Genomic DNA, 24,544 nt, shown 5'->3' with positions numbered 1-24,544 from the left:
TACTTACAAAGAGAAGTTTGCCATGCACATGAGGTGTTTTTTTCTTTCCTCTACCGACACAAAGTTTGTATACTGAACTTCGTATTTGGTTGTGCTCCAGTTTCTAAAGGCTAAAGAAGAAAGGCTGGGTTTCTGTCAGAAGTGTCTTTTACTGGCTTGTGGCTAGCAAGAACTAGGCTCCTTCCTCTCCCCAAGAAGCAGAAATCAGAAGCAGAAAAACTCCTCCTATTTTGCCATAGAGATTCCTTCTCAGCAGAGAAAACCATAATGTCCAGAGATATTAGCATATAATAGCAGAGATAACCATAATATAATATCACTTACTGGCCACTGCAGTAAATGGCTGTACAATTTTCAGGAGTTCTTGTCCCAAATGGCAGAGAAGCAAAACAATCTGAAATGCCATTTGAATAACAAGAGTCTTGCAAATTCCTTAGTGGTCTGAGAACAAGATCTGCCAGAGTATTTTTTCCTGTTAATGAATTATGAAATGAAATATTATCTGGGGGGGAGGGAGAAATAATTCCTTTAAAAATGCTGTTCCTTCAGCACTGAAATGGCTAAGGTGAAGGGCAGTCACAAGAGTGTTGCTGCCTGTCACATGGTCTGCAGACTAGTAAGCATATCAATATAACATCCTAAGTGGTTGCTACAGCTTCAGAACTGTCATTAGGAGAAAAAAAAGTGGCCTCAGAATATTTGTCTAAGTACAGCCCAGGAAAAATAAACCTGGCTGTGTGGGAGTGGAATGCCTCAGACCCAAAGAAAGGCTGCTCTTCCTGAAGAGGTCAGGACACACAGCAGGGAATTTTGCTTGAACAGTTCAATGCTAATTCTCTTCGAAGACGTGGATGTCTACCGACATGAATATCATCTGAGTTCTGTAATTGGTAAGGATTTTGTAGTGGGAGAGTTTGCGTGCCATGAGCAGATTCCTGTCTCTGGTGTGCTGAAGGGACCGCCTAATTGCAGAAGAGCTTTAAAAACTTTCCTGTCTGCCTCCTCCCACTGTCCTGGGCCACCTATCGCTTTTCTAAGGGGATTAAGCATCACTGTCCACAGCTATTCAATTCCATTCACTACTCTTTGTCAAATTCCCTTTACTTGAAAGGGAATAGAGACCTTTTTTCTTAAGGGTGCTCTCTGAAGGAAGAAGTGGCATGTTGAGTGTACTTGGGGAACTATTACAGGAATAGGGTGAAAATGTTCTTTCTCTTTGTCGTTTTTTTTTCCCCCCAAGCAATCTTGTGGGGAAGCAATCAGGATGGGAGAGTTCCTGATACTCTCTGCTTTTGACTCTCTGTTTTAGGATCAAGCACTGTTAATTGAGCTATCCATCTTCTTACGAAGTCATCCTGTTAGCGGATTGAACTAGTGTGAGTAGAAATGTCCTTTACTGTTCTAGGAAACTAATAGAGACCAGGAAGAAATAAACCAGCAGAATATCTTTGTCTAAATTAAATAGATTTTCAGTTCCCAGGAGGGTTCCACTTAACAAATTGTGAACAGAGTATAGATATTTATGGTATGAGCTGCAAAGACAAACATGAGTATGGGAAGATGGCAGATGGTATTGCTTGATTCTTACCAAACTCTTACCCATCAACAATACAATTCAAACAAATACATGAAGACAGAACTTGTACATTAATATTGCCTCTTTAAAATATTATTTTCTATGGGATGCTCATATCATCCCTCCCAAGCAAGTGCTTTGGACCCTCAGTGACAATATGTTTTAGTTGGGAAGCTGATCACTGCTGCTCCTAGCAAGCACCTGTATGGTGGCCTGGCAGGCACCCTGTGGCCAGAGAAACACTGCCCACCTGCTGCCCTCAGGACCAGGTTGGTCACAGAATCTGAGCTTGTGTGCTAGAGCTGATCTCATCCCACACTGTGACAGTCACTGAGAATATTGAAGAACAGCAGCTGGCATGGGATGAAGGGTTAGCCCATCAGGTTTTGTTAGATGATTGTTAGGCAGAAGTGTGAAAGATTTCTTGTAAGGATAGTTAGATCTGGGAAACTTCACTGGTGTATGAGAGAGTAGAAACACTATTTTAATCTGCTTTGAAGCCGTTCTCACTGAAGCAAATTCTAAAGGCAAAAGCTATGTATTTGAAGACAAAAGGATATTGAATTGGTGCTCTCAGAATAGTGTATTTTAAACTTTTGCTGTTCACAGTCTTACTTTTACATTTCAAAACCCCTTATTTATGCTGGTGTTGATCCTCATCTTAAAAGGCTCTATGATATATGAGATAATAGGTTCTTTCTGGTTTAGAAGTGGCTAAGAAGTGGCCATTAACAGATAATTATTAATGATTTCTTCTTTTTTACAGCAATGTGGTAAACCGAAGGATAATGAATCTCTTTCCCTGGGGACATAAGTGCTTTAGGAATAGTGTATCCCTAATTTGTTTCCTGGGGAAAAGCACATGCCATCCTATTTAATGTCACAGAACAGTGTGAATGTATTAGCTAGCACATGTGATTAAAGTTCTTCATGCAAATACTTCTTCCCATTGATTTTCACCAGAGTCTACACTACCTTTTGCATTCTGGAACAATTTCCTTTATTTCAGAGCTCCACATCCACCATGTTGCCCTGTGGAACGGCTCTGTCCTTTATTCGGTGTCTGGTGCGGAAGAAGAACATCGGTGGCGAAAGCCTTGAGGACACAAAGCTGTGCCGATGCTTATCAACACTGGACCTCATAGCCCTGGGAGTAGGGAGTACCCTTGGTGCTGGTGTTTATGTCCTCGCTGGAGAAGTAGCCAAATCTGATTCTGGACCTAGCATCATTGTTTCCTTCCTCATTGCTGCCATCGCGTCTGTGATGGCAGGTCTCTGCTATGCCGAGTTTGGCGCTCGTGTTCCCAAGACTGGCTCTGCGTACTTGTACACTTACGTTACAGTAGGTGAACTGTGGGCTTTTATCACTGGCTGGAATCTCGTTTTATCCTATATTATAGGTAAGCTTAACAACAAACGCTGGTCCCAGGGGTTTCTGAGACAGCAGATAAGATACAGACTTAGGGCTCTTTTTCTTTTCTATCTCTGCACTTAGCTACTCTTAGTCCTGTTGAGATGAAATAACCAAAATAATTTGATTAGGTTATTTCCTTCTGTGCATCACCATTGCAAACTGTTTTTTTGCAGGATATTTTTGTAACAATGTGACGTATGAATCACATACCTTGTATGACAATTGTGTCAGACAATTCTGTGATGATGCACAAGAATAAACAAGATTTATTTGCCATTTTTGGTCAGCAAAAATAATTTCAGTAAAACCAATAAACTTTTAAAAAAAAAATATATACAGCAAGGACATTTACAGGGACTCCACAGGAGTCCTGTAAATGTCCACTTTTCCTTACAGGAAATTCATGGTGTTTAAGTACTAACTTGCTACTGTATCATTGTGCTAATTAAGTGCTGTCCTATCAGGTAATCCCATAAAATACAAAATTGACCAGATTTGAGTAAAATCAATACTTATGTGCCAGATAGTCAAATAGCTATTTCAGTACTTCAGCAGAGATAACATTTTTGGATTTAAAAATTATTTATCCTAGAGGCGTGTGTTCCAAACTTCCATTACATTGTGTATGAACAATTACATTTCAAAAACTGATGTTCCCCAGTATTGTATTAAAATGTATTTCCTGAGAGGAGAGTTATACAAATAAGATTGGCCAAATTGTATTTGGCCATGAACTCTTTGCCACAGGAGTGTTGATGTTAAATACAGACTCTAGTAACATATGTCTTGCTAATAATTTTTTTTGCTTTACTTGTAGGTGGGCAAACTTTCCTTTATGTTCTTTCTTAAAGTGCTTTCTTTTGTTACTTTTTATTGTTTAACATATGTCATAGAAATTAAAAATAGCTAGAAATAAGCTTCTTCCAGGATCAGGCATAAATGACACAGAAATAATTTCTGCAATCTTTTGGGAATAAATGAGGCAAAAAAAAAAAGTATATTTTTGTTCTAGAAAAACTTTTTACCATTTAACGAGCAAAATTCTTAAACATTAAAATTCTTCAGCAAAGCAAACATCACAGGCTCTGCTTTTTTAAATACAAGTAGCAACAGACTTAGTTTTGTTTCCTTTTCAGTAGAAGTAACTGTGTCCCACTGTATGGATGTAAAACCCTAAACATGCTTGTGTTTTATGAAGGTACATCAAGTGTAGCAAGAGCCTGGAGTGGCACCTTTGATGAACTTCTTGGAAAACGGATTGGTCATTTCTTCAGTGCCTACTTCAAAATGAATTACTCTGGGCTAGCAGAGTATCCTGACTTCTTTGCTGTACTCCTTATATTACTTTTATCAGGTAAGAAAATATATGGCTTAATTGATGGTGGTTGTGATATTTTTCAGTTGAAAGTGCTAAATTGTAGGGTTTTGCGCAGGAAATACCTTAAGGAAGTTCAGAGCCACATTTTGTATTGGCACAGTGGCTCTGTGAATTAAATATATGTAACCAAATTTTCACATTTCACTTCTCTTGAAACTGAGTCATGAACTAATCACTCATCAGTACTTTTTTCTATAAAACCCATTATACAGATTGATGGTAATAGGAAAATTACACAGTTCTCCGTGTTTTCGTCACTCTCTCCCCAGCAAATGCTTCTGGAGTGGCCTGAAGGTTAAGCTCTCTAGTTTGGTGATGTGGTCTCCTTAAATTATATATTGTGCATGTACTGGCCATTTGTAAGGGGTTTTTCCACCTAAGTTGTTCACTTATTTGGTATATAATAACCTTCCCCTTTATAGGTCTTCAGTTGTTTATCCTAGAGTTTGTTTGACCTAAAGGGCATCCCAAGGTACTTATATGGACCAACAGACCAGTTAGAAACCTGAGTAAACCTTTCCTGTCTACTCTTCCGAGTCCTTTCTTTCTCTTTACTCATGTATCATGCTTTTAAATCACAAACACCGACACTAGCTACCTTCTATTTGAGGGATCAGAAGGCTCAAAAATACTGCAACTTATTTCTATGTTTGTGTTTGACAATTATTTACCATATAGAAATGTTCCTATTGCCACTGGGAGTGAAGGAAGCAGGAAGTGTATTCTAAAGTGTGAAGTTTGTTTTCAGGCAATACTAGAAGCATTTCAATATTCAGTAGAGGTCTTACCCATATCTCATATACTTCTCATGTTCACTCTGTCTTTGGATTAAACCAAAGCAGAAGCTTTTCTTCTCTGGAAAGTGAAACTAAGTTATATGTACGTAACCTGTTCTCTGGTTCTGAGTGGGGTTTTTTTTGACATAGGAAAACATTTCTGTTCTACCTATTGCTTGAATGAATGACCAGTGCATATGAAGATTTATTAGGTCTCTGTACATAAAAGAATGGCTTCCTATACTTGGGAAGATCTGGGAGTTGACTTGACTAGGTTTAGTCCAGCATCCTGCCACGTTTGTGGCTCAGAGTTGCCTTTAGGACCAGTTCAGACCCTTATGTCCTCAGGAGGGTTGGGAATGAATGTGGAATATAACTGGAGCAGACCTTTCAGTTTCACCTCTTCCAAATAAAGGAGACAAAAAATAACACCCTGAAAAGCAGGGCACTGAAACATCACAAACCAAACTATACAGTCCTGGTTTAGATGCTGACATCTTTTGTGTTTTCTCCATTGCCATTGCTGCTTCCGAACATAATTAGAGGTTCTTGAAAAAAGGGAAAATATTTTCCCTGTTGTTCATCACTGCTGTTGAGTTTTCATTTGTGTCCTGTCTTTTCATCCCTGCCATCATTCCTTCTTCACTCCTTTCCCATTTGTGCTGCAAATTGCCTCTCCCGGTGTCTGTGATAAGGACCTAAACCGCCTGTGACTGAACTGGGTGGAATTCCTCACTGCTGAAAGGAAGGGCAGTGGGGATGGCTTAGGACTGTGTAGGCTGAGCATGATACAGTGATTGGATTGTGAGCTGTGTTGTAAAGCTGAGTCATAGGAGTAGCAGGTGATGTTATACAGAAAATGTTATGTGCTCAGCGCAAGGAAAAGTACAGAGAAATCCGGGGGTTTGGGGATTTTTGTTTTCTTTGGGTTTTTTGTGTGTTTTTTTGGGTATTGTTTGTTTAATTTTTGGGGTTCTTTGGGTTTATTTTTGTGGGGGGGTTGGGTTTTTTTGTTCTGTTTTGGTTTGGTTTTTTTGATAAAGGACTTCAAAAATGCACAAACTGTGATTCACACTGCCTTTTTGGGAAAAACTGAGCTGAAGAAAGCATATGTCTATTTTAATAAAAATGTCATTGGTGAAGAAAACTTGAGCAGCTCATAAGATAATTTCCGTGTTCTGTTAAGATAGGAAGTATCTCATTAGTGGAGTCAGAAACTTTTTAGACATTATTTTGAGAGGCTTAAAATTTTCAGTCTTAATCTCTAAATAATGAGGGAAAGTATGTATGTGATATAGTGGAATACTTAGAGAGCAAAGGACCTGTGAAAACTTTTCAATTGCATTTAATATTTCCTGATCTGCTCACTGACTGTTCCATTAAACTGCTAACACTCTAACACTTAAAATTGTTTGAAATCTAAGGATAAAGTAGAATCCTGACGTAATAACTTTCAGATTGTCGAAATGTTCTACTCTGTAATCTAAAGCCATGTGTATTTTGTATCTGACTGTTTTCAAGAATCTTTATGCATCAGTGTAACAAACATGAGGTGTGCATTTCTTTTAAAGCTGTTACTAATGAACTAGGAAGTGGGACTTAGTCTGATGGATGTGCCCTGAAAAATGTAGAGTCAATCAGTCATATTGTTAATTTAATAATCATGCCTCTTTTCTTAATCTGACAGATAATTCTTCTGTAAGGAATGCATTCTACTGATCTATTTTTACAAAGCATAGAATTCTTGTAGCTACTTTTACTCCATGGCATAAAACAGAGATATGGATTGGTGTCTCAGAGAAGTAAAAAGTAGCCATTGCTAAAAATACTTTTAAATCCTTAAAGAAGCTTTCTCTTATGTGGTTTCCAATATATTTGCCTCTTGTCATGCTGTTAAAGAGTCTAGTATGTTTGTGATAATGCTTTTTTTAAAATCTGGTGATGCTTTTTCAGTATGATTCAGAGTACTTACATATATACACACACACACATGCACCCTTTCTTTTACATGTATCCCTTCTTTAAGTGTCATTTTATTAGTATAATGGGCCATTCACATCTATAAAATATTTTTATTTTACAGGTCTTTTATCTTTTGGAGTAAAAGAGTCTGCATGGGTGAATAGAATTTTCACTGCTATTAACATCTTGGTCCTAGTCTTCGTTATTATTTCTGGTTTTGTGAAAGGTGAAGCTGACAACTGGAAGAAAAGTGAAGAATATCTCAGAAACTTTACTGCAGTAACAGAGTAATTTTTAAAAATCTATTTTCTTTCTCATATTTCAAGCAGTTTTCTCTTTATTATAATAAACATTGTTAGTGTTTTAATATGTTTTGTCCCAAACTTCAAAGCAAGTAAGATGATAGTTACTTGATTCAGACATTCTTTCTTTTGCTGTTATTTTTCTCTTTATTACTAGCTTGGACATAAAAATGACACCTCATGCAGTTTTGTAAAGCAGACCTCTGTCATGAAAAGAACACTTAAAACTTTTTTGTTTCAGAGTTCTAGGGTAGGAGGGTGCATGTATTTGTCCTACCAATAATGAGGGGGGAAGAATTATCTTTCTGCTGTATTTTTTTTTCTTTATAGGAACTGCTCATCCTATGAAAATGTGACAAGTATGTATGGGAGTGGTGGCTTTATGCCATATGGTTTCACAGGAACTTTGGCTGGTGCTGCAACCTGTTTTTATGCTTTTGTTGGATTTGACTGCATTGCAACAACTGGTATAGTATTTATATATGTGTGTATATATGTTTAATATGGGGATATTAAAAAAAAAACAAAACAAAAAAAAAAAAAACCCAAAGAACCACAAACAATAATACTCTGTCTACACTTCTTACTTTGCTTTCTTCCAAAGCTCTTTCAGTCAATGTAGAATGAGTCTAAGATCATTCCTGAATGTGGCTATCTTTCTGGGAAGAAGGAGGAGGTTCTGCTTATTTCATTCCTCTTCTAAAGAAATGATTGCTGCTTTCTAAGCCTGGAAAGTGCTTAGTGTACAATTTTTGTGCTCAAATAATGTTCATCACCTGCTCACTTTTACAGTTCTCTGAGATAAGGTGTCTTTCTCAATGGCTGACAGGGAATGAGTATACTGAGTACATTGAAAGCATAGGTAAATAACTAAAAATTACGGGCTTGGAATACTCTCCCTATAAAATGTATTTTATGACCTTTAATTTACCACTATTTTAACACTATTTCTGACAACTAAATACTGAGCTCTGTTTTGTGTGTTCTGTGTGTTATTTTACTCAGGTTTTTAAAACTTCTATTACAGATGTGATTCACTTGACAGATTAACAAGTGATTTGTCTTTGATGTTGTCTCTTAAAGCTGAAGGGGAAAAATAGTACGAATTTTTGTTGGGGCATTTTCTTTTCCTTTTTTCAGGAGAAGAGGTCAAGAATCCTCAGAAAGCCATACCCATAGGAATTGTGGTGTCCCTACTTGTCTGCTTCATGGCCTATTGCTTGGTTTCAGCTGCACTGACACTTATGATGCCATACTATCTGCTAGATGAGAAAAGTCCTCTGCCAGTAGCGTTTGAATATGTTGGATGGGGTCCTGCTAAATACGTTGTAGCAGTGGGATCCCTCTGTGCTTTGTCTACAAGGTAAAGATACTAAAATACTAATTCTGTTGGGAAAAGCTGATGAATAATATATTACATTTGTATGTATGTTCGTGTGTTCATTTTGAAGGCTCAGTACATGCCAAGAATTAGCAATAAGTATTATAAGCAAGCCTTGAACTTAAGCAAGTCTAGTTGACAGTAGCTGTGTTAATTTAGGCTCCTTTTTTTTTTTTTTTTTTTTTTTTAATTGTACCGTTATTGAACTCTACCTCTTTGGTAGAAGCTTATTACACCCATTTTATATATATTTATAAGTAAGTATTTTCAAACATATGACCTGCAAGTTATCTTTATTAACTGACAAAGTAAACCTCCCTCATTTTTCCTTTTTTTTTTTGCTGTCCATTCCCAGTGACTCAGTAGCTTTATGGGCTCTGTGTATTTGCAGGCAGAATTGAAGACATTATTAACTAGCTCCACTCCTCATCTTCATTGCCTGTCTCTGTTTTCCTCCAGCAGCCAGTCTGTCTTCTGACATCATCCCTTCCTGTGGTTTCTGTGTGGGTATTTGAGATGTAGACTATAGCTGTGAAAATATTATAATTTATTCCCCTTTGTGAAACTGTGAATGTAACCTTAACATATTATTTTGATTAAAAAGATCAGGGAGGGCACAATATATATTAGTATGTGTTCAAATATATTACACCCCAGTTGTAATATGATACAAACGCTTAAATAAAATAGAAAATTGCTTGATACTTGAATTTAGGGATAGAAAAATGCTGATGCCGATCTTTTACCTGAGCTTATGTAGGTAAGGAGTCATTTCCAAGAGCTTCAGTAGTAAGAACACTGGCTGCCTTTCCACAAAGGAAAGCAAGTTGCCTGTGGAAGCACTAACAGTAACAGCACTCTGACATAACCCTGCAGGCATTAGCCTGAATATGAGTTTGTTGACTGTGGGCAATGGTTTAAGGGAAAGGAGCATTTAGATGCAGGAGGGGATAGAAACATGAAGTAGTTCCAGAAGGACACTAAAAGAAGTGTAGGACTGACTGAAGAATGTTACAGTTACACAGTTCATCCTGGAATTGTTTTTGTTATTTTCTATATATTTGTCATGGACCCCTCAGGTTGGAGGGTTTCACTGATTTTTTTTTCTTTATATTGATAAATAGTAGAAGTTATATATAAGAAACTAGATTAAAGAAATTAATGCTGGAAAACAAAGTGAACTGAAATGGTAAGAAATTTTTAGAAATTTGAAGTGTCGTTCTCTTTTTCCAGTGTATTCTGAAGAATTACATATACTCCTGTGGAGAGATTAATCTTTCAGTCTGTTGACTGATGTTAGTTTAGAACAAAACAAAGGAAACTATGTTTCATGCTCCTCAGTTTAGAGGTACAATGAAGAAAAAACATTGGGATTAATTGCTTTTGGTTTCCTGTTACTGTGCTATGTCATGAACTTGTTTTGCCAGGTAAAGATGTTTGTTAATACTGCCATTATGTATGTGAATGTACATAAAGAAGGTAGGACAAATGAACCTTACAAAGCTAAAACAACAAAAAACTTCTGGAATTTTTTTGAATGTACCTTCTTTGTGGAAGGTACACTTATACATCAAAATCAGTTCATTAGCATAAAACTTCTCTCCTGTTTACCCTTAATACTTGTGTCCCACAAGCATTACTGGATGTACCTAGCACCTGTGGCATGTAAGAGCTGTGCCTTCTTTAAGTGATATAGTTGCTTCTGTAAAGTAAGTAAGGAAACCCTTCACCTGGTTAAAAACTTATGTGCTTGCTGCAGAGGTCATACTACCTATGATTTCACCTTTAGTTTTCTTAATTAAAAGTATTTCTCTTTGAGGGAAAGAAGCCACCTAATTTAAGAAATATGTTTAGGAGCTTCAAGTTATCAATAGTTTAAAAGCTTTATGTGTTCTAATGACATCTAAATTAATTAGCTTTACTTCTTCCAAAAATATGTCTTAATGCAGCTTGCCTAGAGGTGCTTTAATTGAAAGAATTAATCTGCCCAAGTATACTTGTATGATGGTGCTTACTTTGAATTGCTGTTAATCAGCAGGCTTACATGGAAATATAGAGTGTAAGGGATGCTGCTTATGCTTATTTATTTGCTGCTGCTGACTGACAGACTTTCTCCAGGAATATTAAAGCTTAATTGCATAGTCAGTGTGATCTGGAACATGTTCCTGGTCCATTAATACCCAAGAGTTATGGTGATGGGAAGAGAGTTATCTTGCTAATCTGGGTTCCGTCTGATGAAGCAATTTTATTACCTAAATTAATATAATAATAATGATAAATCAACTTTGCAGTTAAAAAAATCTATTTGTGTCTGATCTGAAGTATTTTGGGCTATGGGGCTTTCTGGTTTTGTCTTACAACCATACATTTGGTTTCTATACATGCTATTAATTAACATTTTTTATCTTGTCCATGAATACAACTCTGCATGAATTGTGTTTGCCATGTTGCATGTGTTTGCTTTTTACTCAGTCTTCTTGGATCCATTTTCCCAATACCACGTGTAATCTATGCTATGGCGAAGGATGGGTTGCTTTTCAAATGTCTAGCTCAAATCAATTCCAAAACGAAGACCCCACTAGTTGCTACTTTATCGTCTGGTGCAGTAGCAGGTGAGACTAAGAGTTGATCCTTGTAAAGAAAGGTGCACTGCTAAACACGTTGAATATATGGAAATAAACCACTGTTGTGCAGCTTTGATTTGCTTTGGACTGAAATGATCAAATCTGCTTGTTGCTAGGTAAAGTAGTCTACCAGTACAATTTTTCTCTACCTCAGATTTTTACTTGTTGATTTATCTCAAGTGCTTTCAAAGCCTAGGGTCAAAATAAACAGTAGCCCAAAACCAAGCACATCAGTCGACCAAACAAAATCTTAAGAGCAGCAACACAGAGCCTAAGCAAAACTATACCTAAACCCATTAACTCCTCCAAGCTTTCTTTTTGTGTAGTTGGGTTTACCAATAAAGCATTGTGCTTTTAATAACCTGTACTTGAACTATACATTTTTCTGTTCTAGTCTTCTCGGCTCTATGTTCCCTTTGCCCCGAATTCTGTTTGCCATGGCACGTGATGGTTTACTCTTTAGTTTTCTTGCCAAAGTGAATAAGAGGCAGGCACCAGTTTCTGCCACCTTGACAGCAGGGTTCATCTCTGGTAAGCTCTCAAAGCCCGTGTTACTTAAAACTGAGATTTAAACACTCTATGCACGTGCATGGTACTTTATATTTTTGAAAAGGGCTGCTTGTTAACTTCCCTTGCATGTACAATGGGAATAAAATTACTGAGTAATCAATGGGTGTAAGAACTCCAGATTAAGCCAATCATGGTGGTGGTGATGGTCTTAATGCCACAGAATTTTTTTTTTTAATATTAACCCCCGTATGGTGAATAAGCTTGTTGCTTAATCTGAGTCCCTTAGGTTGATGCTCTACTGGCAGGGCTTCCTTGTCTGTTGTAGACCTAATATATTTATCCCATCTGTAATGGGGGGAAAATAACTCACTTTTTTTCTTTTTTTTTCTTTTTTTTTAATGAGATATAAGGGAAAAATTTCTTTTGCAGCAGGATCAACTTTTGTGTCAACTACAAGGATTTTTTAAATTGTCTTCCATAGAAAATGATTGTTGTTGTATAGGCTTACCAAGTTGTGGCTGGAGGGGCATGTGTGTGTTGGGGGCTTGTGTGTCTGTACATGTATGTACACACATACGTGCCTGCATTTATTTCACCAAAACAGTATTTTGGGAGCCATTGCCAACTCCTAAGGTAAATTCTTAACATTCAGTTCTTTCACTTCTGTTCGTACTTCTTGCTGAGGTACATACAGCTGTGCCCAAATTTCATTGTCATTTTAGTGGGATGTTTAATCACCCTGGAAAACCAGAAGCTTTAGAAGTATTTAGTTCAAAGGAAAATAAATAAGTTTTTTTAAGTAATTAAAATATCAATACATGTCTTAGAATTTTTATGAACCTTGGCTAAAATTAATCTCAAAAAATGGTTCAGGAATGAGACGAAAATATTTTTATTTATAGTCAGGGTCATCCTCAGAAGCCACAAGACTGGAACTGCTCAAACTGTGTACTTGACAATAATGCAGAAAGGCACAGTTGTTTTCCAGATAGTTCCACCATGATGCATTATTATCAGTTCCCTTTTCTTTGGTCAGAGTACAAATAGATTGCAAAGCATTAGTTTTATTATTTCAACTTTATTTTATTTGAATTTATCTAATTGACATATTCTGCTATAAGAATTTGGAAGTGCAGTTTTGTGGGACGAAATCAAGATCTTTATGTGAAATCACAGTAATGATGAGAAGAAAGAATAGTGTATTACCCAGCTGGTAAATGATTGGTATAGCTACACAGCCCTGCCTGTAGCTCTGCAGCAGCTGACATTGGACTGCTTCTAGACAATCTTTAGCAGTCTGGTGCATCAACAGCTCACCAGAAAAACAGCTTTATCTACTGCTGGAGCAGCATTTCTTCTTCTATATTTTTTTTAAGCCATATTTGGCAATTTGTGGTCATAAATAGTTTTGACAGAATAGTTATGGATGTATGCAACAGCTTATAAGCTTATATTATCTGACTTTTCTATGCATTTGTAGCATTAATAGTTTTACAGCTGTAAGAAACGTTAAGGAGATGGGATGCTTAACTAAAGTTACCAAGTCAAGACTACAGCTGAGGCAACCATCACGTGTTATTACATGACTGACCTTTTCACAGGTGGTAATCACCATGGCAGACCTCTGCACATAGCAAAATGTTTTGGTGTCAGTCCAGTTTCACCATTAATGGACCTACTGTTGTCTCTTAGAGTAGAACTAAGAGATGTGGAAAATAAATGCTCTGCCTTTTTTTCTCTTAATATAGAAGAATTACTAAGAAGAAACTTTCAGGCGTTTTTCATCTTGTTTCTAAAGTTAACATCCAGGCTACAGAGTAGCCTTTCGAAGCTGGGATTTAAAATTACATATAGCTACCATACATGAGGTTTTAGTAGGTTCTGTTCTTCCTCAGCTTTGCTCTTTAGAGCATGAAAAGCAGTGAGGTATTTTAAAAAATCTACACTGCAAATTGCTTTTGGATTTAGGAACATCCACTCACATTGAAGAAAACAGGATGGTCTTTCTTAATTGGAAAAAGAGACTCCCAGACTATATGAAAGTTGTGTAATTCAGCAGTCTTGTTTTCAGAAAATCACATTTTGCTTCCTCCCTTAGGATCAAATACCAGGGGAGTATGTGTCCATGTGTTTGTGCACTTATGCAGCTCTCTACAAATACATTAACAAATGTATACCATAAATATTTTGAATATAGAATAATTTGGGTGTGCATATGCACACAGTGTATAAAGACTACATTTAATAGTTTCTTTTGATGTTGAGATTATTGATGACTCAAAAAATCTGCATCTCAAAAATATTAATAAAATACCAATCCTTTAAGAGGCTCTTAAAGTATGTGTATGTATTTCAAATCAATTGGAATTAGCCTTTCATTTACTGATAGCTTCTCCTAATTTTTTTATAAATAATGTGCTTCTGTGTGCAAACAGCATAGACTAAAAAAGATGTTCCAGAATCTCCAAATGAATATGGCATTAGCTTTTATAAATACAAGATTTCTATAATTACTTGCACTGTCATGGAAGTTTCTGCCTCTGAGTTCAATGATCATAAGAATATTAATTCTTGAGAGATGTTACTGGTCATTCCTGAAGGTGAATTGAAAACTAATTTTAGTAAGATAACCATTAAAAAAAAAAACCTCACAAAACTATTTTATTTGAGACAACTCCTGAAAGTCCTCTTCACACAGAGCTCTTTCCCAGCTCAGCAGAAACTTTACATCACAGTGAATTTTTCTCAGTTTGGCAGTGGGATCCATCCCTTCAGCTTTGGTGAGATTCTGCTGCAGGATCTGAACTTCATTCTGTAAAAATGTATTTTTAATACGGCCCAAATTCAACAATATGTGTGCAAATACTTACATCCAAATAAATCCAATATAAGCATTTGATTATGCAGCATGACTGTAGGACTCATCAGGGCCTATGTACATGAATGAGATTCCCAACTGTGGGGAATTAGGTTTGGAATGATACCAGTAGCTTAAAAGATGTGGTTTTCAGAATTATCATGATTTCACTCATATTGCTGTCAGTAAAACAATAAGTTATGCTGCAGACAGATTTTAAAATCTTAGCTTAATACATTTTTAATATTAATCTTGGCACTTATGGTTAGACTTGATGATCTTAAATTTCTTTCCCAGTGTGAATGATGCTACAATTCTATGTCGGTCTCCTGAAATCTCTTCCATCTCTTTTCTTTTTTAGCTGTAATGGCATTTCTGTTTGACCTAAAGGCACTAGTGGACATGATGTCTATTGGCACCCTTCTTGCTTATTCACTTGTGGCAACCTGCGTCCTCATTCTTAGGTGAGCCAAAACCATCCTTTGTATTCTACTGTGGGGTTTTTTTTGGGTTGGTCAGTAAATAAACAGAATTCATATTTACAAGACATGTTTTTTTGTTAGATAGCCAGTAGCTGTAAACATATAAATGGTTTCTGAGAAGCAGTGACTCCTCTAAGTAAACAATGATATATTGTTACATAGGTATAGCAATGAGTTGGGTTAAAGCTTCTGGTGAAATCGAGACACCTTTTACTTTCCAGAAGAAGTATTGGTCCAAGCATTAGTCCCAAAGGTACTAAATATAAGCTTGAGTACAGAATTCAGTGAATGATACTTGTATATGAATACAATCTACACTGTACATCAGGCATATTGCATTCTGTGATATGCATGTGAAAGGGGTTGATGTTCCAGAAGGTTCACAGGATAAACAAGGTCTAATAGTTGCTTTGTATTATCCTAGTCAGAAATATAAGACCAGACAAGTGTTTTAAGATGTGGTGGCCCTAGAAGAGAGGGCAAATATGAGTGAGATTATAAATACTTCTCAGTAAAACTCTGTTTTCAGTCATGTTTGTAAAGCTAGGGAATTATATACTGCTATTGGTGCATTCAAGTAGCTTAAAAAACTGCCAAAAAATCTCCAAAACAATCCAAAAAGTGTGTTGCCATAGAATTTTTATATGACACTGACTAATAATGCTGTCGCAGTGCAGTTATAACTTGAGAAATTCTAATGCTCTACTGAAAAGAATTTAGTAATTCAGTAAATTCCTAGAGTCATATTACTTCAAATCCAGAAGTGTGCTTTATGTTTTTTTATTACTGTTTTTTATGCATAGGTACCAACCCACCTATGAGGAACCAAAATACTCTCCAGAAAAAGCAGCTTTGGCTGCAGCTGAAAGGGAATCTGCAGTAAGTGAGTCACAGATAAACATGATAGAAGAGAATCACTTCCGTCTTCAGGCCTTGATTAATCCATCCAGTTTACCCACTGAGCAGACTGCAACTATAGTTAACTTCTTAGTGGGCCTCTTAGGTAAGTATTTGGCTGTCTGAACTCATATATGCATTAACATTTATAGTGGAATTTTATTAAAGACAGAATTAAAAATCCACTGATAACATGCCTTGTTTCAGTCATACATGTGTCATTCTGTGCTGCTATCCTTCATGAATCTGTCTAATCTGTAGTCATTTTCATTTAATTAAACATATTCATAACAACAGTACATATTGAAGCTTGCTACCACTCTTCTTAAAAGTCACTTCCTCTTCAACACAGGATTAAGTGACCTATTTCTGTAATTTTGTTTTTCATACAGCTTGCTTGATTTGTGGCTTGAGTGTCCTCATTACATATGGGATTCATTTCATTGCTAACTTGGAGCCCTGGAGTATTGGCCTTCTTGCTTTATTGGTGATATCCTTCATAGTTACCATTCTCCTCATCCAAAGGCAGCCTCAGAACCAGCAGAAAGTAGCCTTTATGGTGAATAACTTGTTCTCTATGTTATTCTCTGACGACAGCTTTGGATGGATTTTAATGAGTGGGAGAGAAACTTAAAGCTGGAAAACAAGTCAGAAACTGATGAGTGTACAATCACTTGTCTGTGTAGTCTGCAGTCCTTGGGACCTAATGCAGAGTAACAGTACTTTAATTTTGCAGTTTCACTTATGTTCTAAGATCAGTTATTTAATGGAAATAATGAAGTACAGTGATAAAGATTAAGGAATCTGGTGGAGGTGGGGGAACATTTCAAAATAAGAGAGATAGATATATTATTTGTCAGCTGTAAATACAGGAATTCATTAGTATATGTCCCAGACAAACTGGAAAGATTTTTGTAGACTTGGAGAATATATATTAAACATAATGTATTTTAAAAGTTTAAGATCTATAGAAACTGTTGGTTAAGCCCAGTGAAAATTTCACTACATTACGACATCAAAAAAAGTTCAATTCTTTATTAGTGATTACATATTACCTCTGGTTTGTGTTACATACCTGAAGTGTGACATGCAAAAAAATGTATGTTTAATAGAAACATATTAAATATTTCCTTTTAGGTCCCACTATTGCCATTTTTGCCATCATTCAGTATACTGGTAAATATTTACTTGATGGTACAATTAAGTGGAGAGACTTGGATGAGATTTAGCTTCTGGATGTTACTTGGTATGTACTTCCGTTCATTTCAGTTGCTTCATATACTAGAACTCATGATTCCCAACTTAGAACATTCTTTTCCTTCAATATTTGAAAAAATCTCTGTGATTTAATAAAAATCAGCTAGTAATTCTGATAAAAAGGAATAGCATGCTTCAGAAGAAGTATGTATATGCAGTCAAAATTACAAATATAGGTTTTTAGGTAATAGGAAGAATTCCAATAAGACATGGGGTATTTTTTTTCATAGTAAGTATAGCCAAAATTATGTAGAAACCTGCTTGTAACAGGTTTCTTCCCAGTATATCAGTCTGTCCCCTTTTAGATCTAAAAAATTGTCTTAATTCAAAGCTAGACATGAATTAGAGATAATACTTTCCATAACTTGTTAGAGCATTTAATTATGCAAAAAAGATGCACTGGAATTTCTTGTAGAAACAGAGGTGACCTAAAGCATGAGCTCTGATTCAGATATCTGAAGAAGAATATTCTTTAGCAAAAATCTATCGGCCAGAGAAAAAATACCTACTTTTTAATGCACTACTTGCCTGAAAACCCTATGAACTTTTTTTTTTTTTTTCCTTTTGGAAGGTTTCCTCATTTACTTTGCTTACGGCATCAGACACAGTGTTGAAGGTCATCGTGGTAATGGAGATGATGATTCTTGTTCAGAAAATAGTGGGATGCAAGAAAAGAACCCAGTGGATGACCCTGAAAATGCAAATGAAAGGGATCAATTTCTTCCACATGAAAGGACAAGTGAATGTTAAACTCTGCAAACACCCAAATCTTTTAAACCTTCAATTGGCATTTTACTTGCAGACTGAAATTTCAGAAGCTTCCTGCCAACATGTGCCTCTTGAAAGTGTTTACTACAAGGCCTGACTGATATTTTGGAGAAGCTGCTAATCCATCTTCATAATTTCAGAACTTACAGCATGGAGATTAATATTTAAATTTTTTTTAAGTACCCTTTGGCAAGCAAAAATTTGGAGACATTGTTTGAAGTGTCATTCAAAATCACTGTCAATCATCAGATATGAAGAATTTTAGAACTGTCTGAAAGAAGTTCTGAGTATTTGAAAATCCATTGTGAACATAAGTGCCTTTCATACCTTTTGCTTATCATTGTTATGTGTTTTGGTAACAATCTAAATTCTCTTCCTTCTGTTGAAGTAACTCATGGGAGATAAATTTCATTCATACAGGCCTGGAAAGTATTTGCAAAATGAATGGTAATTATATGGATTAGATACTTTGCAAAAATTAGAGGAGCATTTATTTATGAAAAAAAAAGTAATTGCTTATCTTTACTAATCATGACTATTATCTGTAGTCATTGAGAACTCAAGCAGTGAAGATACTTAAAAGGTTTTTAGTCCCTCTAAAAAGCATTCAAGTTTTCTACTTAAGTGTATGCATTTTCTTTGAAAGACGCTTCTCACAATAGGAGCTCTTTTGTTTTCTGCAAAATCATCTGGGAAATAATATGTTGGTTACAGTATTGATAGTGGCAATCAGATGTGATTTAGCAAACTGTGCTTTTGACTTCAGAAGGGCCAGAATTTCATCTGACTAATTTGCTACTTACCTCCAGCAGTCATCCAATTTTCCTCCTTACTACTTGTTTTCCCCTCTATATTTTCTTCTTTATACATGTTCCAGAATTGATATTGCTGAGATTAGTGTTACACATTGCTTCTATGAAAATTTAACTAACAAAATCCCAGCTTTCTTTTCAGATGGTAGGGGAGGCTAAAAAAACAGAGGTCTGGGTCTTGGAAAAAAAAAAAAAAAACCAAACTTATCAAAACAGTATTTCATTGCTTCATTAAGTCTTAAAATGTATGTTAGTGTAGCACTTTCTTGTCAGCCAAGCCTACATCCACAAATCTGTTAATGTGGGTATGATGTCTAAATGTAATTTATGTAAAGAACCAAACTGGTGAAGCAGTGCTGGGTAAACAATTATTTTAATGCTGGTAAAACCAGAAAATGTTCTTCTTTCAAGTCATGTTACCTGTCAAAGGCACCCAGATATTTTAACACTTTTTGTCAGCAAGGAGTAGGTTCAAGTCCCATGAAGGATTCCACAATATGAATTTTGCAAGAATATATTTACAAAAAGTCCTTTGCTAGAGTAAGAACAGTCTTGGACTTCGTCATGGAGAGTTGCAATCTGTTGCTGGTAGTAAGCATTGGTATTAATCTCTGCTGTTAGGTATAAGAACTTCGATGCCATGAGAGCTATGTTGGTTGACAGTGAAGAGCACCTTACTTTTTATAATGGCTGGAATTTTATGGAAAAAAAAAAAAAAAGAAAGAAAGAAAAAGCAAACTAGTTAGGTTGCTTCTGTCTCTCTCCTTTTTCAGAGAAATAAGTTGCTCTTTTTAATCTTAAAATCACTTCTTTCCTGGTAGTCTTAAATCCTCAGCTTCAAAAAAAGCCATTGCTGTGGGAGCAAGTCAGCCACGCCCATGTGAAGATTTTGCGTGATGTCTTTACAGGCCTACAGTGAAACACAGTTCTTAAAATTCCTTCCACATCTCAGCATGTGGGAAGCACAGACTTACTTTTTGCTATGGTTGTTGATGCCATAGAGCAGGCCAGCCAGGCTCCCAGGGCACAAACTGCTGCTGTTCTGTGCTGTGCTAGGAAGACTCCATTTCCTCCCAAGGCCATCCTAGAGAATGTATGTGTGCACACCTGTCCATGCATTTGCATCTGTCTGAAATTAGCCCATGCGAATTTGATGTACTGGTTAAAATAATTTCTGTAATGCACTGGACTTCTCCTTTCAAGGGATACTGCCAATACACTTAGCTTCTGACTAAAGCAAGTGCTAGCTAAGGCCTCTGGAGAGAACTAAAAGAAGTAAATTTTCTAGCTTATTTACCTGATGGATGTGTCAGCCCTTTGTGTATTGACAAATTCCCCTTTCACGTGTATGAATATTTCTCTCCACTTGTTAGCAAAATTAATTGTTTTAAAATATTAGGATGCACCTGTACATGTGTTGCTAAGACAGATGGGAGGAGCTGCAGCACCAGAACTATCCACATAACTAATGAGATAGAAAATGAAATTAAAGGAAAGGCATTGGGTACTCTTAGTTGCTTCAGCTGCAGAAAGCTTATTTATACGTGTGTATAGTCATTATGAGTCAGTGGCTGAGTGAAAACAGACAAGCCAGAAGTAAGATATTTATGGTAAATTTGATGTGCATTTGTATATGCAGTGTTAAAATTCCAGATGCTTTAGCGGGACTCTGGAGAAGCAAAGGACATGCCTTGCTAGTCCTTACACAGAAGCAATGGATGCAAGAAATCCTGATCCTTTTCTCACATTTGCTGTATCTCTGCACTTGCTGAAAGATCAGCTGAAAGCACAAGTCCATTGGAATTAAATAATTGTTATTTTTTAACATAGTTGTTGGTATTGTAAATTGTTCTGTGTGTAATAATGGTACGTATGGTAATAATGGTACATATTAATACAAAATATCTACTTTTGAAGGTAACTTATTGGGTTTTTATTTCCTTTGCAGAAAAAAAAAGTTCTTATAAGATTTTTTTTTGGGGTTTGTTTTTTTTTTGTACATTCAGGATATGCCATTAGATAAAGGAATTATTCTTCCCTAGTTGGTTTAAGAAAGTAAGCCAAAGCATATTTAAAACAGAATAAATCTTTTTGTTCTGATGTATAGGAGTTATAAGACATTTCTGAATAATTAATGTTAACTAAAGTGGTCTTCCTGTGGTATTCCAGTCCTCATTCTGCAATGGGATTTTTATGCGGTAACTTAGATTTCATTGTCTGTTATCATGGATAAAACTATTCTGTTAATAATAGTATGCTTTTTCCTGCACAACAAATGCTGGTCAGATTCCTGAAATTTGTCATATTGTGCTTATGTTGCCAAGTGTTAAAGCCAATTTTATTACCTGCTGTTGGAGAACTAGCAGCAATAAATGTCAGTCCTAGTGATACAGAGTTACTTAAGCATGACTTGTGTCATCCAGAAACTTTGAATGATACAATGAATTTAGAAGCAAAGCTTGGTAAAGCTTAAATATATATTTTGTATTTTATTACATGATAAATTTACAAGTCTAGTCACCTTTCCCCTAAAATTTATGGGAAAAAAGGAGATATATTTAAGAAATATAAGGTAATGTTTTCCTAGAATTTTTAATAAGTGCCAATATCAATGTGCCATAAGCATCCTGAGGGGGTGACAGTGCAGGAAACCTGCGTGGGACTGTGCAATTGGGTATGAGGCCTTTGACACTGAGACACATTTTTTTACAGTAGGAATTCAATTCACAAGAAGTCTGGTGTGTCTTACTTGAGTGTTTAAAGAAAAAAATGAAAGCACCTTTTTAATGCTCTTAGGCCCTAATTCTTCCTGGACACGCTGGGAAGTCTGTATGAGTAGCAGTATGTTCACTGAAAGCACTGAGATTACTCAGTGTTAAGCAAATACAAATTTTACAGAAAGAATGGGTGGTATTTCATACAGTATAGGATCTTGGTGTTTGTTTTTAATTTCCTGTACCTTTAGTATTTCTTTCTGGTATGTTTTGAGGACCTCTGCATTTTTAATAGTTGGACCTTTTCAAAACTAAATACGATGCCTTTACCCGGTGCTGATCTATTTTCCGTTTGATCTTAGAAACCAAACTCCTTGCATGAGCTGAGTTGAAGGATTTCTGTGCATAGACATGCAGACATGCAATACAAAGAACTGTATATGTATATATTTTTTTTATTGTCAGTTGGATAAATTCTGTTGTTTTTCTGTCTTTTCATGAGCCTTGTACGAGGTCAACTCCAGCTTCACCAAGTTTAGCTGGAGTCAGAACATGAGGATTTCAATATTTAGGAGAGTTTTTTTCTTTTGTGGTATCAGAAAGTAAAGCATGAAATATGTGTTACATAGCTTTAAAAACAATTATGTGTGAATCATTTTATAAAAATTAGCATTCATATCTATCTTTTCTTTTTGTTTGTATGTACATTTTAGTCATTATTTCTGTATTGTATGCTGCTGAGCATTCAAAGTGTAGATAGGATGATTATGATGCAATTTAAACTACAAATTTATATTTCTTTGAAGTGCTCTACCAGAATGAAAAGTCTTGAATTTTTATGAATGTAAAATTGCTTGTATTTAAGAATATGGTGCTTTCCCCTCACTTTACAACAGAATTGTTATCAGTGACATTTTTAGTTACCTTAGTTCCAAATTTTAATGGAAATTACATTGCTCCTCATTTACTGTAACACATGCTTTGTGGGATAACAATTGTGCATTTGTTCCATATTTTTAAATAAAGTTGAATATCACTTGTATGTCCTTCATACAGCACCTGTAACTTTAACCACTACTATTGTTTTAGTTAACACTAAAATAATACAGTAACTTAACATCATGAGTATGCCAGATATCTAATGTCATGACATTCCACAAATCATAGTACATTTAAAATAAATAACATGATAAAATTGTATGCACTGTATAGAGGGAACAGAGAAGAACAGCCTTTGATTTGGGCATTTTGTGTTACACTGCCAAACCAGAGATGATGTTAGGTTTGATTTCCAGACGGGGCGAGTGGCCCTCAGCTTCACTCTCAACTTTCTGACCGCGGAGTTGGACAAATAAACTCATTGTTGTCTCCTTGTTCCCTTTTTGCAGAAAAAACCCCAAACCAAATCAAATAACCACAACATTAACAACGCTCCCCCCCCCCCCCCCCCCCCCCCCAATTCCAATCCTAAAAAAAAAAAAAGCCTTCCAAAACCCAAAAAGGACCCCAAACAAGCCCAAAACCTCCATCAATTTTGAATAGTACTGTGAGTATAGCAAGAGAATAAAAGCCTGTATCTAGGCAATGGATGACAGTGGTCTGGACACAGAACCCTACTGACAGAGCAAGATTATCATCTGGCACTGTTTTCAAAGACATCTTTGTTCACAGACTTAAAAGTAGTTATAACAGTATTTCTTCTGAGGTATATTCTTTATAAGGAATCATATAATAGTATTCAAATTATTAATAATCACCTTAGTGTACATACAGATATACTAAGACTGGTCTTGAAAATCTTGGTCCTGTGAAGCAGTGGAATAGGGCCACTGATTTAAATGAGGACAAGTCATTCTGCAAGCATGTCACATTCAAATCACATTTAAAATATTACTTTAATCTATCAGTTTACTCATCTGCAGGACTGGGTTCCTTACATGAAGATTTACATTAGCTTTTCTGATGGCTATAAATGAAAATGTCTTTCATGCTTACCCATTGTAGAGTAAAATTCATAAAATAACTTTCTTCATCATACACATTGTACACATAGGTAAAAGGAATATGTCAGTTTAAATATGTCTTAAAATTAATGCAGTCTGAGTGTTATTTCCATGTGCTATTACCATATTTTCCATAATACACTAATACTTGAAGCTCAGACACCATTAGATCACTGACCTACCCTGTGTGTGAAAGCAAAAGGGAAATTTCACCTAGGAAGGCACATAAGGATTGCAACCAGTAGCTTTGACTGGTCACAGCTATCTGCTGTGACCCTGGAGCTGTGGACAGGGACACAACTTTTGTTTATTCACATTGGACTGTGGTTGTGTCTACTGCAGGGTGTGCCTTTGATCTCTGACAGCCATTCTTTTTCCCCCGTTCAAGTCCAATCTTGCCTTGCATCTACCTTTGTGACCCCTCCAGTTACATTTTCTTCTTCCTTCTCCTACAAGGAAACCCTCAAATTTCAAGGAATGGCTTTTTACAGCTCATTGTGAGCAGAAACACACACGCGGCAGACATCAAGTTTACCACCTTCAACTCTTTGCTACGGGAGAGAGAGCTGCGCCGTCTCAATGTGCTTCACCTGTGTCCAGAGAGAGACCGCCTGTGTTCCACAGTGAGGTAGCTTTCGGTGTGGCAGGCTGATACGAGTGCCACAGTTTGACGCAAAAGTATACTTTTGCTCTCTTAGGCCAGCACTGTTCGGTGCCATACGCGCAGCCCCCGGGGTCAGCTGCGCTACAGCCCGTGCGGCTCTCGCTGCCCCACCCGGCTGCAGGCCCCAGCCGGACCTCTGCAGAGCCTCGTATGGCGAGGGGCAGCTG

General features: G+C 36.4%; 1 protein-coding gene across 18 annotated transcripts in view; it reads left to right on the top strand.

Moving 5' to 3' along the window:
* Nucleotides 1-22,752, top strand: part of SLC7A2 (solute carrier family 7 member 2) — a 53,101-nt gene extending 30,349 nt beyond the window's left edge. For 11 of the 18 annotated variants that reach the window (XM_041402489.1, XM_041402492.1, XM_041402487.1 and 8 more), the window contains 11 exons: nt 2,586-2,976; nt 4,189-4,344; nt 7,228-7,393; nt 7,739-7,875; nt 8,549-8,771; nt 11,808-11,944; nt 15,142-15,244; nt 16,066-16,265; nt 16,552-16,718; nt 17,297-17,405; nt 17,988-22,752. In XM_041402489.1, coding sequence (XP_041258423.1) covers nt 2,601-2,976; nt 4,189-4,344; nt 7,228-7,393; nt 7,739-7,875; nt 8,549-8,771; nt 11,808-11,944; nt 15,142-15,244; nt 16,066-16,265; nt 16,552-16,718; nt 17,297-17,405; nt 17,988-18,166 — 1,953 coding nt within the window. In that variant the 5' untranslated portion in view covers nt 2,586-2,600 and the 3' untranslated portion in view covers nt 18,167-22,752. Of the gene's footprint in view, nt 1-1,309; nt 1,377-2,585; nt 2,977-4,188; nt 4,345-7,227; nt 7,394-7,738; nt 7,876-8,548; nt 8,772-11,261; nt 11,402-11,807; nt 11,945-15,141; nt 15,245-16,065; nt 16,266-16,551; nt 16,719-17,296; nt 17,406-17,987 lie in introns of all 18 variants that reach the window. The other 7 variants (XM_041402490.1, XM_041402485.1, XM_041402482.1 and 4 more) reach the window with 3 other exon arrangements.
* Nucleotides 22,753-24,544: the final 1,792 nt, after the last annotated feature.

This window comes from Onychostruthus taczanowskii, unplaced genomic scaffold, assembly GCF_017590055.1.
Source record: "Onychostruthus taczanowskii isolate IOZ18803 unplaced genomic scaffold, ASM1759005v1 scaffold2, whole genome shotgun sequence".
Lineage (NCBI taxonomy): Eukaryota > Metazoa > Chordata > Aves > Passeriformes > Passeridae > Onychostruthus > Onychostruthus taczanowskii.
Note: the sequence above shows the minus strand (reverse complement) of the source record. Positions and strands in the feature narration are given on the sequence as shown.